Source organism: Maylandia zebra, linkage group LG4 (genome assembly GCF_041146795.1).
Source record: "Maylandia zebra isolate NMK-2024a linkage group LG4, Mzebra_GT3a, whole genome shotgun sequence".
Classification (NCBI taxonomy): Eukaryota; Metazoa; Chordata; class Actinopteri; order Cichliformes; family Cichlidae; genus Maylandia; species Maylandia zebra.
Genome location: NC_135170.1, coordinates 29630659 through 29650696, shown reverse-complemented (window position 1 = coordinate 29650696; position 20038 = coordinate 29630659). Strand labels below are relative to the sequence as shown.

At 40.0% G+C, this 20038-nt stretch overlaps 1 protein-coding gene across 4 annotated transcripts in view; it reads right to left on the bottom strand.

Moving 5' to 3' along the window:
* Window positions 1-918: 918 nt before the first annotated feature.
* Window positions 919-20038, bottom strand: part of ppp1r1b (protein phosphatase 1, regulatory (inhibitor) subunit 1B) — a 32546-nt gene continuing 13426 nt past the window's right edge. For 2 of the 4 annotated variants that reach the window (XM_076883365.1, XM_004552318.4), the window contains 4 exons: window positions 7897-7986; window positions 6801-6876; window positions 5480-5617; window positions 919-2969 (listed from right to left, as the gene is read on the bottom strand). In XM_076883365.1, coding sequence (XP_076739480.1) covers window positions 2806-2969; window positions 5480-5617; window positions 6801-6876; window positions 7897-7986 — 468 coding nt within the window. In that variant the 3' untranslated portion in view covers window positions 919-2805. The other 2 variants (XM_004552319.4, XM_023152543.2) reach the window with 2 other exon arrangements.

Below are 20038 nucleotides of genomic sequence, written 5' to 3'. Positions count from 1 at the left end.
AAGATTTTCCTTAATTTGACACATTTCTTTATTACTATTCAAGTCCCAAGAGTTGTACTGAGATTTCTTTTTGTTTCTACAACACCATGTCTTTATCACATAGATAGAGATGTTCTGTGGAAGTTGTTAATTTGTTTCTTATGAGAATGCCACTCCTCTGGCCCAGTTCAGATCAAACTGGGCTCACGGTGTAAAGTGAATTTGACATCCCTGGTGTAATGTAATAATAATGTGGACATTGTTAAAGATAAAAGGAAACTGTTTTGATGAAATAAACTGTGACATTTGTTAAAAAATAAATTGAATGGAGTTTACCCAGCCTGTAAATTGTAAAATAATTAAAAAATTCTGTTAAGCCCATTAGCTTCCCAATTTTACATGAAAGTGAAGTTAAAGTAAAGCTTAAAAAAATTATTATTTTATGAATCAGTCTTCTCTGGGAACCAGGGAAAAATCTTACTCCTAAACTGTGTGTATATGTGTCTTGTGACTGTCTTTATGTCTCTCTTGTTGTCTGATTTTCTCAGTTGAATTCAGCTATGTCTCCTTGCCTTTCTGCTTTCACAGTCGTTGATTAACCCCATGTGTATAAATAGCCCTACCCTGCTCCTTAGTCTTTGTCATAGTGTCTGTTTTTTTTCCCTACCTATTTTAAGAATCAGTTGAATCACTACTTTAGATTTGGTCTTAACCAAAGGTCTTAATTAACAGTGTGTTTTTGATTTAACCTCTGCCGTCTTGTGTCTGCACCTGGATCCTCTACTTGCAGTTCCTGACAGTCCATAACTGATTCAAGGATAAATTCGATAGAGAGCAGTGAATGTAGGAGGGGTCTAAAAAAACATGCAATTAAAAAGATCTAAAAGAATTCCCAAGCAAAAATGTCAGACGTAAGATTTAAGTAAGATTTAGGTTGGATTAAAAGAGAAAGGAAAAATTGTTTATTTCGATATCATACAGTTGCTCACTTCAAAACAACCACATCACATTGAGAAACAACAGAATGGAAAAAAAGAAAAATAAACACAGATTAAGCATTCGTACATGTCTTTCCACGATTGTTTCTTCTGACCTGGGATGAGGAGGGGGGTGGTTATAAAGAAGGAGGGAGGACATTATTGGCTGAAGAGCCTCAGCACACATAACCTGCTCATCCAGTCATCCCACAATTTAGGCAGGTCACAGGTTGAAAAAGTCTCACAAAGTTTTATTTACAAACAGCAGCCTAGATGATAGAAACAGCGAGATTTATTCATCCTGTGGCACAACTAGAAATTTTATCATTAGGTTTGCTTTGTCAGTTAAACAAAGTTGAATTCGTTGCTGAAGGAAGTCTACCAAATGTCAGTCGCACAGTAGTCGTTGTGGTTCATTTGTGTATTTGGATATAGGTAACAGAAGCAGGATAGTGCTAAGCAGTGCTCCCCATAAACTGGATTTTGGATTAGAAAAATATCTCTTTCAACAGACGATTAGGGAATGAGAAAAAGCTAACATTACAAAAGTGTCAGCATACAAAAGGGAGATATCCTAGATTAGAAATGAAAATATTTTTCAATTAATTTTTTAAAATTTCCCCAATAAGTTTCTGAAGAATCCCGTTCAAATGTGCCATGCACAGAGGCAGCAAATGGGTGTTTTTGAAAAATAGGAGGTAGCTTCACAGACTGATTTTAAATTTAGGTTTAAAAGAAAAAAAACAAGGCTAAATGCAGAGTTCATATAATTTCAGATAAAGATTTTTGAACTAAAAGAGTCATACATTGATCTAAGCATGAACAAATTGCAAATTGTTTTAACGTAAACTCAGTGACTACAGCATGACTGTTTGGTAAATGCTGAGCATAAAGAGCAAGAATAAAAGTAGATTATTATATAGAAATGAAATAATTGATGATTTTAATGAAAGCTGAAGACTTCTGTTGTTGTCAGTGACAAATAACACTGGCAACAACCGCCATTCAAGCTTCCAAGAGGCTAAAGATATAATCAATAAGATCAAAGATTTGGCAACATGAAGCTCAGATACAGCAAAATTAAAAGGCTGTTGTTGAAAATGCAGAACATAAATCGCATCAAAACAGAATTTGAATTATGGATTTTAACTTTAAGTAGCCGCAGTAGCACTTTAACCTGTCATTTGTATTTTTTACCACAAGATGGCAGCACACACAAAGAACTAAACACTGAGGGTGCTGTAAATCAAAAAACAAACGATGTAGGCTGTGGTTTCAAAGTAAAATGGAACACGTACCGCACACATTTAAAGACCTTCAAGTGTTTTTACAAAGGGTAATACAGGACAGTTTGTTTTTGTTTGTTTTTTTTAATCAAATGTACCCGAGAAAGATAATGTCAACTTTGTATTCCTTGTGGCCATTTTAGCCTTCTTTGAAGGTCTGGTCTTGCAGGGTTTTTGGTCACGCTGACCTTGGCCCTTCCACTGTCATTATAAACAAAAGGACACCAGGGCCAAAGTAGCATCTGTAGTCTGCTCTGTCAGTAAATCACTCCTCACCTGCTCATAAAGGCTGACTAATACAAAAACTCCCTCTTCGTCCTCGTTTTCAAAACCACCCTTTCGAGGTGAAGTATTACAAGAACCTTTTCTCACATGTTTAAGGTCACGAAAGAATCCATCGCTCAGTTTACTGACAGCTGTCATCTCATCTGTGTATTCAGACTACACACATTTAAAAAGACACACAACCCATTTCTTGATTTTTCTGAGTTCTTCAGATTTTAACCACCATGAGTCTCCCCACATCTTCCCTTCAAACGTTCTCCCCGCGCTATCTTTCTCTCTCAGTTACTCCCACAACTGTTCTCCTCTGTCATGGCTTCAGTTTTGTCCCCCTTCATGTCTTCTTCCTCCTCATCTTCCTCCTGTGCTGGTTGTATCTGCTTGGCCGTCTCTCTCACGCTGGAAAACTTGTCTGACTGCTCAGTGGCAGCTGTCTCTTGGCGATCTGAGGAGGCAAAGACTGGTATCAAAACCAGCAGTAAAAAAAAAATCACAACTACCTTTGCTTATATCTAACTGTAGATACCATTACAATACCATACCATTGTGTCACAAATTTAATAAGGAATGGTAAAGTAAATTCTGGTAAAAGAGATGCCTGCTGGGCAGAAGGACACAAGTACTGACTCTAGAGCTAAAGCTTTTTAAGCAATTTCCTGCTTCAGGTATCTGAATCCCTATGACTTTTGCACTGTTTTGTGCTCTTGGTTAATTAATTTAGTAGTGAGAACATTTTAAAAAGAAGCTTTATAGTTTCACTTTATTTCTTTATTCTTATTCTATGTCTTTTCTAAACTGCAAACTCACTTAGTATTTCAGACGCACTGAAAAGGAGATTGTGTTCATTCCTGAAAATGATGAACAGCTACCTGATGAAATAACTTGAGTTCCTTGGTTTGTCTTCTGTTTGTTATAGGATAGGCCGAGTCCGAACTGTGTCGCTTGACTGAAAGAACAGATGAATTGTCATCAAAAAAGCCCAATCAGTATATTTTAGCATCCTGTTTGGGTACTTTGTGTTTCAGCAGGCTTCCACAAAGGGATTTACCGAGAGAGTCTGTCATCTGGGCCGACAGAGCAATAATTCTGAATGAAATGCCACTGCTCTCGTGTGACTTTATGGGGATTATAAACCTATAATTTGGCATCATAAAACCAAACACACAGCGCACATAAATCTGATTATTATGCAAAATAAGAAAATGCACATATATAAAAAAGTTTAAATCAAAGAGATATGTAGATTTGTTTGTTTTTCTTTTGGCAGAGATTAAAATTTGCACAGATGCACATCCTGGCTGGCCTCTTGCACTGGGATAGGTGTTGGTGACACATCAAGACTTCCAATACATTTGGGTTAAGAGATGGAGGGATAATGTAGCACAAGAGCTGTACCAGCTGCTCAGCACACAAGGGGCTTCCAGATGCTGAAAACCGCAGAGCAATTGTTTACTAAGAAGCACAAAAATGTAATCTTACTGTGGTTTGCTATTTTTCTTTTGTTTGTGCCTGATTTTTCTTTCAGTTATCTTAAACTGCATATAATAGTCCCTCACTAGACACTTTGTTAGTTATACCTTGCTATTACACAGTTGTACCTGCTTTTACCTTCAGAATTGCATTAACTCTTCATGGCATATGTTCAACAAGGTGCTACAAACATTCTTCAAAGACTTCATATGGACATGAAAGCATTACACAGTTAGAAAACAGCTTAAGATAATTTAAGCTTTGTGATATGGTGTGTTATCCTGCTTGATGCAGTACAATGTGGTCATAATGGAAATGGTCAGCAACAATACTTAACTAGGCTGTGGTGTTTAAATGAGGCTTAGTTGGTACTAAGGGCCCCAAAGTGTGCTAAGAAAATCTCCACATCATTACATCACCATCAACAATCTGAGGCCAGAGGTCAGATGGGGCCATAGTTTCATGTTGTTTATGCCAAATTCTCAAACTTACTATCCATATGTTGCAACAGAAATCAAGAGAGAATGCAGTCTGGGCATTCTCCTCTAACCTCTGGCATCAACAACGTGTTTTCACAGAGAGAACTGTTGCTCGCTTATTTTTTTCTTTTCCACACCATTCTCTGTAAACCCCACAGATGGCTGTGTGGAGAAAATCCCAGGAATTTCCTAAATACTCGGAGCAGCTTCACTCAGAACAACAACCATGTCACATTTAAAGTGACCAAAATAAACTTTGAACTTCAGCTGGTCATCTTGACCATGTCGACATGGCTAAATGTATTGGTTTGCTGCTATGGGTTTGTCTGTCAACGAGTAATTAAACAGGTGTACCCTAAATCTGTGCTGAGATGATTTCCTTATACGGTCATCTAAATCTGTTTGTGGAAGCTAGGTGAAGAAGTCATGTGATGGCTCATGTGATCAATAAAGGATCAACAACCACCTCCAAAGGGGAGAACTCCTATTAGGGAGCGAAAAGCTACAACGGTGTCCTGTATGAGAAAATTTCATCTTGAAATTGCAAATAACTGAAAAACATCATTAGGGAAAATGTACAGAAATGGGAACAACTTGGCTATACATACAAACTAGAAGGAAAAATACACCTTTGGACTAGTTAAAAAGTGATATTTTGTGATTTTCAGTGTATAAGCTTCTCATATGAGATTGTGATTTTAAATCTTAATGTGCAAACTTTTCCAGTTTTTCAAGTTTTTTTGAGCACAATTTTTTCTCCAGTCACTTTGAAATAATTACCAACTAGCTGCTAATTTAACTGGTGATATCAGAATGCAACCAATCGATTACTGCATGACACTAAACCATTTATCCTAGTAAAAAATCCAATGACCCAACCAAACAAGACCCATAAAATTAACAGCTTTAAGTCCCTCAAAGTGTATTTTGGCTTTGAGAAACAAACATCGCTGTAACAGTGTTGTTACTGTGCTCCCTGACAGTTGAAAGAGAGCCTCCCTCTCACCAGCAGCTTTGGTGGGAGCTGCATCCTCTCCCTCCTCTCCCTTCAAGTAGTCCTCATCCTCCTCCCCTTCACAAGGGTCTTCCAAGGGAGGGTAGACACCTAGTTTCTGCATATGCGCTTCAGCCATCTTCTGCACAGCTACACACAGGTAAACACACACAGGGACAGCCACACAAACACATGGACACAGACACAGGGATAGAGGGATATGTTGTTTTGGTTTCACCACACTTCAACTCTGTCAGTTTTTGTCAAGCCTCACAGGGGTTTTTGAATGCATGCCAGGCAGGCAGAAGGCCAGTTATACACATGCACTGACAGACAGGCAGACAGGCAGGCAGGCAGCTACAAAACGGTATCCCGCACTGATTTTTACAGTAGAGCTTCCGCTGTTGTTTTCTAGCTCTCCTCTCACCCTGTTTTCCCATCTGTTTATTTGCACCCTACTCGACTGCCCACCCTCCCCAGCGCTATCTTTTGGCAATACTGACTCATCCTCTTCTCTCTCTCCGTTCACTCTCTTTAGTGATATTATCTCAGCCACTCTCTCGCTTCCTCTAGGTCACCTTGGCTTCTCTCTCTATCATTTTTTCACACCCTCACTTACACAGTGCGGCAGCAGCACTAAGGCAGGTTAGTTTTTAGCTTGAGATAGGTTATGCAAATAGAAATAATAGAGTTAGTTCTCTCTTTCACTCTGCGTCTGAGCTGATAAAGGGCAGATTTGAGATGCAGAACAAGGCTTCCTGGCTCATTATATCATCACTCGACATGTGGCAGCGCACACCCACAAATCCAAAGTAAAAGAAACCCCACGGACAAACTTACCTTCCTTATTGACCACATGCAACAAAGACACAATAGAAAAATGCACGTCTGTGTTCATGTATGCATTTTAATCACACCTATATGTGTGTGTTCGTGTGCGCCACAGCTGTATACACAACTGACTGTAATCCTGGATGATCCAGACTTTCCTAGACTCTCACTCAGTGTCTTACAGCTGTCACACTCTAATCTCTCCCTTTCTCCCTTTCTCTTTTGGTCACACACAGATATATGGACCCTGCTGCTGAGTGTAATATAAGGGCAGAAGCAAACAGAAACACAACTATGCATATCACACACGCACATGCAGTGAAAAAAAAAGAAACCCCTTTATTGCATATCCACCCATCTGTCACATGCACCTTTATAAGGCGTTAGAACGCAAGTAAGAAATGCTTGCAGGGAAGCACGGTAAAACAAAGAAAGGATTTAAACACAAGGATGAATCACAACACACACAACCACCACCTGTAACACAAATGCTTGTACCAACCTTTGAGTGATGGCGGCTGATACACATTTGGATTAACTCGTTTTGGTTTGAGGACTCCATTCTCTCCTACAACCCACTGTGAAGAGAAGAGCGAGCCACTAATCATGACATTCTTCGTCAGTCTGTCCTCAAAGCATCGGCACCTCGGAAGTTTTATTCACTATATTTATTTTATTACATAATTTGAAATTTCAGTTAAAACACCAACTTCCTCATTGGGATCTAAAGTCATAACATGCATGCAAAATATCTCCTACATGACTGATGCAATCTTTTTTTAGTTCTTGTGGTAACTCTGGAGGCCTCTCCTTAGTTATTCAAGTTGTTTTGGGGGAATTTTGGCGCCAGAAGCTGATTTGAAGTTTGTAGGTACACACTGGAGAGCAATGACAAACTGTTCCTCTTCATTAGAAGAAACATAACCATGAGGAAAACGGGGGAAAAGCATGCAAATTTAAAATAGCCTTGTTCCAAAACATTAAGAATATAAAGGATGGCATTTTCAAACAGCTATTTACACACTGCAGTTTTTGATGCAAGCATTAACATCTCTAAACCCAAGGTGTCATGTTTTGTCATGATTGTGCCTGCTTATATTATCTTACATTGGCTAGGCATGCAGTATAATTGTTGGATGTCCAGTCTGCAACTCAGTAATGTCAGCACTACATGCTACTACATGCTGGTTTTCCCAAGTTCTCTTAACTCTTCGTGCCATGCTTAATCTTCAGGATCTTCACTAGAATGTGAAAAGTGTTATCGTCAAACCTGCTTACACTGAATTTTACTCAAGCTTTCAGCCTCATCTCACCAACATCAAGTAAACAAGATATTTTTTAACCTTGGTGCTCAAATAGTTTTAAAATTTCAAGGTGAGTTTGAACTGTGGCTAAACACAAACTCAACACACAGGATTCAATGTGTGTGGAGTCATTAAGGAAAATGGATTATTATGTTGTTAGACAGTGAAATAATGGCATGAAGTAAATTATATGTTGTAGGTAAAGTAGTTACGTGGTTAATAGGATTGAAATCTAATGTAGGAGGATGGATGAGAGCACAAAGACACTTATATAAAAAAGTGTTTTGTCTTCACCTTTACCTGATGGGTGGACTGATCATCCTCAGGAGATGACTGGTCGGCTACTCTGAACAGTGTGGCGGGTGTTGGCCTCCGGCGTCGGATCTGCGAACAAACAACACAAATGGCAGCCATAAATAAATGAATAACAAAACTGACTAACACTATATTATTAATAATGCTCAGCACAAAGCCATATCAATCACACGGATCCCTATGTTGACAGTTTATGCTGGTGAAGGGCATTGCTGGGCCCTCAAGGACTTCATTAGTCCTACCTCAGATTTATTTGACAGGTCAGCAGCCAACAGTGACTTTCAGTGTTCAGTACTGGTCACGTCAGAGCACACGCAACAGTCAGGTGCAATAGAAGAATCATTTAGAAACCTCAGATTTTAAAGACAGAGTAAACAAAGAGAATTCTGTGGTGTGAAACAGAAGAAAATTATTCTTTTGACAAAGGCTTTATTTGAAATGAATGTTCTCCTCACATTTACACAAACATGTTTTGGCACCTGTGTGCACCAAACATGCAAATATGAAGTCTCCCAAACAGAGAGTCCATAGAAAAGGGATTAAATGAACCACAGCAATCAGCCGAGACACTCCCATCCACTCGCTCCTTTTCCACTCCGAATGACTGCTTCTTGGAGGCCTAATTCAGGTAGCTGACAGCCTAAAAGCAGAACGGGCCAGACAAAGTGCAGATCTGAGCTACACCTCTACAGCACGAGCCACTGTATACAGCAAACTCTCTGTTCCTGGGAACAAATGCACAGTTGTGCCTACAGCTCCACAGTATCATGGCCTGTCTGTGGAAATTCACTCACCAGAAGTGCTCAATGTGGCTCATTGACCCAGTGCACAAAACACAGGGCCCTGCATGTATACAGAGACAAAAGTGCATTTAGCTCAGTCAGTCAGTTAGTATATATGAAGCAAATATCGATGGACAATTTGAAACTGAGCTCCTGGAATTCTGGTGCACATAATTGGACAACTTCTAAAACTATTTTTTTAATAAGATTTAATCAGAAAAATAACCAGAATTTTTGATTTGTCTTAAAAGAAATGATTAATTTCCACCTAGACAGGCTTGTTTCTGTGCATGTTTTCCTACTCTTTTTCAGCACAAAACTTGGCAATGACTGAAGTAAATTTACACTGAAGCTCACATTCACAGTCTCTGTTTCCTATGTTGGAACAGACTGTAAACCTTTAAGAAGCAAACAGGAAGTGACTGTTTGATAATCAAAAGATAAGTTTGGGGTGGAGTATTACTTTTCAGAGTATTTTTCCCTTGCTAAGCAGAACGTGTCGGGGCCTTTATAGAGAAAATGTACGTGCACAGCTCAGATCTTTGGCTCACATTTTCTACAAATCTACACAATTCCCAAATGCATAAAATAAAATGGAAAAAATAAATGGAAAAATGTTTAAAAAATATATAAAACACATTTTAAAAAGGTAAAAGCAGTGGTATTAGTCAGGCAAATCAGGTGCTGAAAGATGTCCTCTGTGGAGCAAGCCAACCTTGCCCATGACATGAACCTATGTGCTGCTGTTTACTATATCACATAACATCGCAGGAATATAGTTAAGTAGTCTGGCTCCATACGGAGAGTTGTGTTTGTGTTTGTTTCTCTTCTGTCGTGTGCGTCATCACAACGAGGCGCATGTTGCCAAAGCAGAGGCTTCCACGGCCCACGTGGTGGAAATCTGCCTCTGTCAAATTCAAAGACATGGAGTAATCAAGCATGGATTTCACCCTTATTTATATCACCAGACACACATTTTAATCTCATCACGCAACTTCAGGCTTTCCTGCTTCCCCTGGATCTCTCACACTATCTGTCTTTCTCTCATTCTCCTCTCATTTCCTCCTTGCTCGATCCGTTGCTTCCTCTATCCTGTTTACTTCCACATCCATCCTGATTTTCATTCCTTGACAGTGACATTAACTTCATCCACTGTTCGCCTCTCCTTTTCAACACCAGTCTGTCATAACCAGACTCATATTAGTGTGTTTTTGTTTGCTGGTTTGTCAACCGTTTCCTTTTTTGTCATTAGATGTGTAAGAGGAAAACATCCACAGAGCATCCTTTGACCCCACCTCCGCTTTCCCTGTGTCTCCCCTGGTTAGGTGTGGAGGCCTGGGGCTTCACGTTGATAAGAACCCTGCTGGCTCTGCCTGCATGACACCTGCTAACTGCCTTGCAGGGCAGCCTGAGGTGCTTCAAACCGAGAGCCACAAGAGACAGAGAGAAAATACCAGATGTTGACATGACCAAGCCTGTGCCCGAGTCCTGGGGACGTAAGCGAGGACTGTATTCAAGTCCAGCAGATTATTGGTATGCTTGTGTATTTGTGTGATATATTTATTAGATTATACTGAGATTGGAGGGCCAGCAGGAAGGTATACGGATGGTTCTGCAAACAGATTCTTGGTTATTAACTGTAATTACTTGATTATTCAATTAGCTGCTTGTTAATTTTTGACTGCCATATCAATCTTTATACAAAAATACCAACAACAAAAAAGGATTGGAAAGTAGATCATTAGTAGTGGATATTTTCAGATTTTCTGTTTTTTAAGACATATTTAAAGTAAGCCATTAGAATATCTTGGGAGACTGCAATGGATGTTTCCACTACTTTGTTATATTTTGTTAGTTCCCACTCCTGTTTTTTGGTTTCTTTACTGTGATGTGAGCTTATTTTTACAAAAGAGAAAGGCCAAGCCAAAGAGAAAGGTGTATTATATTATTATATTTTCTAAACTCCAGATCAGGATCCCCAAAGTTTTAACCTCAATAACTGTCCCTGAAAGAGGCAGCTCCTTCAAGAAAAGATTTGCTCAAATGGTGATTAAGGTAGGAATGATGAGATAAACAGGATATGTCTTGATGCACACTCAATAAAATGACTGAATGGGATAACTTCACTGCTCTGTGACTTCACTGTGAAGCATAATATGATGATCTAGTTACCAGTAACTGCTCTCGTGCTCAGCGTGCATGTGTTTGTGTGTGTGTGTAAATGGTTGTTATCCAAGGGCTCGTCATCTAAACACTCAGCATGGTGGTCTCATGAAATGTCACGACACAACAGAAGACCTCCTATAGCATGAGGCACAGTTTGCAATGCATGTAATGAAAAAAAATCACAGTGTTTATAAACATTTGTCACATTTACGTACACAAAGTGATGCCGACAGTGGTGGCGGTGGTGACCTGCTGTTGTTTTGTGATGCTGGCAATGCATAAGCATACATATTGACTCTAGTAATTTTCCAACCTTAAAACCCACTCCACTCTGAGTTACATAATATCATATGTGACTTCCTCATTTATGGCAACACTAGGGCAAAGCATGTGAGATTACTCCAGCGCTTTATCCCTCTATCCCCTCCCTTCACTGCTTTTCTAAACCCCCTGCCCCCAATCTCCTCAACACTCCACCACTGGCAGCAATTGTTTTTGTACCAAGATCAGTCAAGCTGCAATGGACTTTCACTCAGGGACTCTAAGCAGGCGTCTGCAGTGGCATTTCAGCAGCTCCACAGGTGTATGCCTGCAGGCTTCCCCTAAGAGCCAGCAGCACCCCACTAGGTTTCACAAAGAGCTTTGTCTCAATAAAAATACTGGCTCATAGATCATAGCGTATAAAGGTGTTTCAGTTTATCTGAAGCTGAATTTGATTAATGTCCTGCAAATGCACTGTGTGGCAGATACAAACAGAAGGCTAAACGTAATTATTTGTACCGGTGTTTCTATAAGCTGTTTTCAAATATGAACTCAGGATAATGTCAAGAGAATGAAGTCAGACTATCACCCAGCAGTTACCCTTTCTCATACAGCCATGTTCTCACAATTTAAATAATTTTATTTGGTTTATGCAAACCTGAATAGACTGTGCGTGAGCTAGCACACAGCGTAACCACTTCCTCTTTGAAGTGACCTTTTCTTTAAAAAAAAAAAGCACTTTTCTCACATAGTATTGAGGAGATAAGGAGGTTACAGCTAAAGCTGTGCTCTTACATGAAGTGTACCTGTGCAACAGATTTTTTTTCATGTGTATATAAATAACCTTGCCAAGTTTAACAGGATACAAAGCACTATAGTACCCAGGTGTAACGCCAATATAGTACTGAGTCACTGATAAGTGTTGACTTTGCATGTTTTTGAATGAGTTCAAATATGTGTGTGTTAGCTCAGCACTCTCCTCCATTGCAGTCTGGATGCAGATGGGCTGATATGGGTCTGCTCCCCAAAGACCATCCTCTAAGCTGGTGCTCTTGTGGCTGGGTCTATAAAAAGCAGTTTCAGTAGGACAGCATAAACTAGATCACAGGAGTCCCTGTGGGATGAAACCGAAAGGTTCTAAAACTCTGCACCAGTGCTAATAGTCGGGTATCCCGAGAGGAGTCTGCTGTGCAGATCTGGCCCCAATATGGGCAGAAATCTGTGCCATCAGAAACTGAATTTGAATAAGTTCAATTTGAATTTGAATTGCTCAGATTGAATCTGAATTGTAACTTGAATAAATGCTTTTGAAAACTGAATTTGAATTAGTCTAATTTGAAATTGAATTTATGGTTTGAAAATGATCATCACTAAATTGAAATTGAATTTTATATTTTGAAAATGAATTGATTTGCTTTGAAACTGCATTTTATCCTTTAAAAATTCAGCTCTCGAATAATTTCAGTTTCACTTCTCACCATTCAGTTTCAGTTCTACAATTCAATTTCAGTTCCAAAATTCAGTTTTTTGGAACTTACATCCGGTTCCGGTTCAAGCGCAGATTAATAGAACTACGTTTTACTAGCGGACCGAAAGTGTTACCGACGGGAATCTACAGCATCTTGAGCTGAATTAAGACTTCAGAAGTCATTCGTCATGTCGAATGACCAGCGGATAAACTCTCAGGTTGGTAATAAATGTATTACATGTATAAGAACAAGCGTCATGTTAACAAAAGATAGCCGTACAGTAACTGTTATGCTTATTGTAGCTGTTAGCTAAAAACGGTAATTTAGCGTAGTTTGCCCTGAATTCAGCTTTGACAAACAAATATGATCGACTGTTTCTAGTAGAATTCCAAAGTTGTCATCTTGGACCCTCTCAGAGTACCCCCTCTGTATGCTTGCAGAGACCCCTACAGTAGGGAAACATGCAAAACGGTGCCCAAACCTTTATATTTTAGCTTTATTTATGTCTTATGCTGGGCAGACACTGTGCGATTTTTTTCAGTCGCACGATTCAGCTCCTGCTCAAACTGTACGATTGACTCGCAGGGGTTAGAAGTTCGTAGGTTACGATGCAGGGTCTCACACTATACGGCCCGATGCTCTGATGCGACCCGAGTGCTCACACTGTGCGTCCATAAAATGAAGGTTATAAGAGAAATTCTGTTGCTCGCTCTCCCTCTCTGTCTTTCACTCACACAGACACACCACCACCATCAACTTTGCTAAATTTCTAATGAAAAACATTGATCAGGCAGCTGTGATTGAGCAGCAGTGTAGATCCAACTATTTTCACGGTTGTTGTGGTCGTGATAATTTTGTTAGGCCACATCGAAAAGGTTCGGGTGAGCTTGCCATAGTTCTACAAGTTGTGCCTCCATCGCTTGTGTCCAGATCACACGCTGCACTGCCGTGCTGCGCCGTCTTTTTCGCTGACATTTGTGTTTGCGCGTGCGCAGTGTGAGAAGCTGCGGTGACACCCTCACGACCAAGCGATTGATGATCGGGAGCTGGTCGTGAGGTGTTAATCGCTTCTCGTTACCCCACGTATACTACACGATGCACGACGCACGATGAAGGCCAAAATCGGGCCGATCGCCAAAACGGTCGCACGACTCAAAAATCGGCTCAAAATGGGCCAAAAATCGCACCGTGTAAGCCCAGCATAACACAGCATCCCAACTCTTTAGCTAACTTAATAACTTTAGCTAAAGTGAATAGTTAGTCTAATTCATTAGTGCAGCATTACTGGATCACCTCTGTTTGAAGTGATATAATATGATATACAACTATCACTGAAACAGCAAACTTTGTAAATAAGCAAACAACACTTCTCATTCTCTAAACGTTTGGCCACAGCTGTAGATTACACTATCAGTGCTTGTTCACTCTTGACAATAATAACATTTCTAAATTTACTTTGTGCATTTACAGGTAAACAATATCTAATATTTTATCTAAATGACTACTTTGTCTTTAAAAAGGGTGAAGAGCCTGAGGCCGGTGACAGTCCAGTTCTACTCTAAGTACATCCTTACAGTGGCTCACAGGACAAGGCCACATTCCTGTCCTGCCAGAAGAGAAGAGAAACTTCAGAGTCTTCATGCAGTTCAACCACACCTGTCATATTCCATATGACAGGGGTCTCAAACTCCAGTCCTCAACGGTCAAAGCGTCATGCAACTTTTCCATGCCCTCGAGGACTGGAGTTTGAGACCCCTGCCGTATGGTGTTCATGCTGTTTTCTACCCCACAGTTACAGCATGTCTGACTGCCTGTTCAGCATATGCAAAAATATATGATGAGTTTAAGCATGTGATGACTAAGGCCTTCCATTATGGTGTTTGTCATCACATGTCACAGACATCTGGATGATCATTTGGAATAAACAAAAACTAAAAACTTGTTACTTCATCTTTTATCTTTATTATTATTATTGTTCTTATTTTACACTTTTCATTGTTAGGCATTAGGTTTATTTGTAGTAGTCCTTTCCAACGTCTTTCCCTCTTCCATGTTACTGTGGCAGCTTGTCAGCATCTATTTGGGGTTGGGAGTGGAACAGAAAGTAAAGAAATCCAAAGTGCCATTAAAACCAGCAGAGGTTCTTATATTTCAGAAGAAGGGATTAATTCAAAAGAAATGACCTCAACGCCATATTTTATTTAGGAACCCTAGAGAGCACTTTGCAAAATAACACATTCTTATAATTTCACCCTCAGATGAGCCAAGCTACGACTGTCAGGGAAGGTGATGTAGGTACAGAGCATATGAGAGTGGTTAAGTTAATGTCTCTTGTCTAGATGAAGGCACAAGAGGGATCAATGGCAAGGCGTAGAGATTCAGTATCTTGAGTCTTCAGTGGACACTCCATTTCTGGCACAAAACACCTGTAAAAGATGGTCGATTTAGGAGGTGACCCGACAACTTCAGCCTGTCAAACATAGTAATGGAGCAGTGTGTTTAAAAAAAAATTTATTAATTAAGCATGCACTCAGTACCCTAAGAATTATTATGGTAGTTAAACACAGTGATAGTTGTATATCACATTATATCACTTCAAACAGAGGTGATCCAGTAATGCTGCACTAATGAATTAGACTAACTATTCACTTTAGCTAAAGTTATTAAGTTAGCTAAAGAGTTGGATGCTGTGTAAGACATAAATAAAGCTAAAATACAAAGGTTTGGACACCGTTTTGCATGTTTCCCTACTGTAGGGGTCTCTGCAAGCATACAGAGGGGGTACTCTGAGAGGGTACAAGATGACAACTTTGGAATTCTACTAGAAACAGTCGATCATATTTGTTTGTCAAAGCTGAATTCAGGGCAAACTACGCTAAATTACCGTTTTTAGCTAACAGCTACAATAAGCATAACAGTTACTGTACGGCTATCTTTTGTTAACATGACGCTTGTTCTTATACATGTAATACATTTATTACCAACCTGAGAGTTTATCCGCTGGTCATTCGACATGACGAATGACTTTTTATTATCTTTAGCAAGTTTTTACACGACCCTATCATACAACCTTAAATGTATCTGTAAAAATATTAGCTTCCCTTTCTCTTGGTCATATTTGATGTTCAGCTGAATATAAAGTCTGAAGGGCAACTAATTTAAACAAAGCCATGATGTTGCCCTTTTCTCTCAGTCATGCCCCTGGAGATAGCCTCTTAAAAACAAATGGAAGAACCCCATGTGGTGCTCTAAGTGCAGTCTGGCAATTTGAAGTCAATAATACAGTAAGGTGAAAAATGATCCCTTTTGTGTGTGTGTGTGTGTGTGTGTGTGTGTGTGTGTGTGTGTGTGTGTGTGTGTGTGTGTGTGGTATGTGTGCATGTGTTTTTTTGACTATTTTATCATTTCTGCCATAAAGATTTAATGTGTGATTTTTTTTTATCTATGTTATTCTTTATGCAAGAACTGTGCATAACGTTTTGTCTGTGAGGATATTTACACTGGATTTCTTCCTTTCTGTCTTTTTTCTTTAATTCTTATTTATTAAGATTTACTATTTAAAATTACTAGCAGATAATGCTGGCGGGCTTTAAAAAGGTTGCACTGAGAAACACCCGCTTGTTGAGTTTCCAGCTGTTTCAAGGGGGGTCAAGGACAAGGCTACGCAAATTTCAACCCCAGCTGCAGCTCTGTCAGATCGGTGAATTCCCATAAGTCATAGAGGCTGCTGCATATTGCTTCTCAGCATTCACATAACACTTTTGCAATGACCTTTGGCCCCACCACCGGCTAACTGGATAAACAGATGGGCAGCAGATAGCATCTGGAGGGGTTCTCCAATGACCCTCAAATAGAAAATGTAATTACCCTGCACCCACTGGCAGAATTACATCATACTCAGACAACCATCCACTCGCCCCACTCTTTCTTCTCTCTCTCACAGTGCCCCCCAGCATTTATGTAATTAGCTGCTGATAACTGCTGGCTTGTTGTTCCAGAGACTGCTGGTTTACCATCACAGTACAAATACTGCGCCACTGGCTGATGAGTGTCAGGAAGCCCCCTGCCAGGCCACAACCCACAACTGGGAAGGTGCCAATCAAAGCTTTCATAGAGAAAGTAACATTGCCAACAGCCTACAATCACAGGAAAATTCCACTTTTGTTCATGCACTCATATTCAGATGTGTCATAGTATGTAGCTGACAGCCTATTGACCTCTGCAACTGCAGAGGTCAATAGGCTGGCACAAATGGAGGGCAGAGCAGCTATAGTTACTCATCTGCAAAGTCACGTGTAACCACCCGTGATAAATGACATAGAAGTTACTGAAAAGGTTACCAACAATCCTATTTTATTATTCCTATTCCTACTATAATCTCAGTAAAAATGATATTACTGTGAAATATAACAGCATTTCCTTACCCATGTGCCCCATTTATTTTGTTGTTTCTTTTTGCTTTTATCGTACTATGACAGCTTGAAAACTACAACCAGGTGGCATCTGGAGGAGCTCTACAGTGCTACTTCAAATAATTTTCTATAATCTATGTTTCTCAAAGAAAACCTATTGTATTATACCACAAAAATGTGCAGAAGCTTGCTCTAAATATTTACTTCCTTAAAGTAACCCATTTACTGGAATTGAACTCTATCTACACAGAACAGCATGTTACAAAAGAGACATTACAAAATATTAGTTTCCATTTCCAGCAGACTATCTCCTGTCATCTTTCTGCATATCCTTTCTTTTAGCTTTAGGGGTTTCCTTCTAAATGCACCGAAGATAACTGAGAGCTTGAACATGTACAAAGCTTATTAGGTTGCAGGGAGATAAATGCTGGGAAAAAAAATGTCTCAGTTACTGCCCTGAAAATCGGAGATTACAACTCATAGAGCAGCAATAACAAAATGCTATGTCTTCTCTGTGTTGATGAAACAGGGATTGGTACCAATCCTATTTGTTTTGATTCATGCTTCAGTGGTCCCCTGAATATGCTTATATCAGTGTGACTGTCCTGGGACTCCAGCTACAAAGCAACTGACCCTGAAAGCAAAATCAGGAGGGGTGGAAAGCCAGCTAAAAGGTGCAGTGCAGGGTTCAGATCCTGACAACCGCTGATCATCCCACAGATCCTGTCTATCTCTTATCCCCCACCCTCGATTTCTGTCCCTGCTGCTGCCCGACTGTTGCCCTTCTAATCCTATCCCTCAATTTTCATCACAAATGTGGCCACTGTTTTGCTGTACTGGGCAGGGTTAAAAGACATCCTTGCACAGTGCATTGTGATTTCTCTGCTACAGCTAGACAAGAATTTGGATATGTGTTTGGAAATGCACGAATGCACATTAGGGGAATGCACTAGTCTGTATCTTTTCACTCCCTGGCCACAGCCCGACACTGTTTGATTAAAGATGATCCCTGAAGCGAAAAATTAGTGACTGGATTGGAACATGGCACTGGCAGACAGTGGGGGATTTATCGACCAAAATGTTGAAAGTCTAAGGGAGTGTGCCGCAATACTACAAGCATGCAACTTCCATTATGAGTTTTACATGCATGAGCTGCCGAGGGCATTATGGCATATTTTGAACTCACTATGTACTGTGTAATCAGGTGGCAAATCACTCTACCCATAGTTAATATTTACACTTTTTAAGTGTTTGCACATTACACAGGTCTACAGCACAGGAGCCAAGAGGAGGTGATAAATTGTTTGGGTTATATCATCATTAAGAGAGCATGATTTTCAGAATAACACAGTAATGGCTTTCTTACACAGAAGCTGTACTGTTTTGCTTTTTTATGTTTTTGTTTGGAGAAAAAAAAAAGCAGAAAAAGCATAAATAATTAAATAAAAATTTGGACAAAACTGCTATAAACAGATAGAGGCCATGAATAATATGTTGGCCTCCAGAGTCATTAACTACTCAAAATGCCCCAACTGTCAAAAACAGGGAGGAACACATACATACGTAACCCCCAGTAGACAGAAGCCCATTGATTGTGTCCACACTGCAATTATGTGTGGTTTCAGCAAAGCAATTCATCTTTCTTTTTTCTTTTCAAAATAATTTCTTAACCAATTAGTTTTTTGCCACCACAAATATCATTAAATTGCTTCGGGCAGGCAGCCTGGAGAGGAACCAGCCTGCGTCACTGGGAAGAGTGAGTAAAACCAACACAGTGGCATTCCTGGCTTTCCACATGCAGGGAAAGATCACTGCACCCTCTTGTCCAGTCCCAGCATGCTTTGTGGCATCCAGCAAGATGTTCTTTCTGGGAGCGCATGTTGACAGTCCCCTAGACAGCAAACACTCACTGCACCAAAGGTCACTGTTTGATGTTTAACCCAGAGAGTGGACTGGGAAGAATGAGGGGAGGACTGGAGGGCCGATAGGTGTTGGCTTTGCTAGGGAGGATGAGGAATTGTATGAAGATCGTCATCAGGGAACTGTGAGTGAAAATCATGCCCTCAATAACACCCTTGACGTTTAATATAGATTAATATGGACTGGATTACTGTTAGAAGCCTTTTGCCAAATGCCCTTTCCAGGCCTTTGTTATTCCCTTTCATGTTGTCACTTCAACTGGTCAGCATGAGCTAACAGGACCAGGCTGAGTGAAGAAAGAGGAGAGCACAGAGATATGTATCTGCTTGTTGAGGCGGCAGAGAGGCAGACTTGAAGGGAATCAGTGATGCTGTGCCATGACGTTAATCTCTGTCCATTATGCACATTACCTTACATCATTTACAAAGCACGGAGGATTGGTGCCTTTGTGGAGTGGCATTAGTGATGGTAAACACAGCCATGTGCTCTCTCTGTTATGTTTCAGGGTCAATCCTGACCGCTTAATGTGAAGAATATTCTAAAATAATGACTTTTAAAAGTTGTGTATTTTTAGAGCATATAAAGGAGATCGTGCCTGTTTTCCGATGTGGTGCTGGTACGTAATCTAGAACAGATTGAGATCTGTTGATTAACATTAAAAAAAAGACTGGCCCCAAAAGCTGGTACCAGCGCAACACCACAAAACTGCTGGGGCTAAAGTGAGGAGCTACCATGAGAAATTAAGTAATCATTTGCAGAAGCAGCCTGCAGATGTATTTAGATTGAAATGTGGGAGGAAGGTGGAGTACCTAGAGATAACACACACAAACAAGAGGAGAACATGCAAACACCACACAGTCTAGATTCAAACCTAAGACTGTGCTTATGCTTTTAATGTGTCCTCAATACACAAATATATTTTTATGGTATTCAATCACATTAAAATCCAACACATGTAGATTCAAAGATTCTGCCCCCCAGGATTTTCTTCCCAACTCCTGCAGTACATAATGTTTGATTCTCAAATCAGTCCAACAGTAAAATGGACTGGTTCTTATATAGCACTCTTTCTCACCCTTTCACACACACGCATTAATAAAAGCACCTTTTC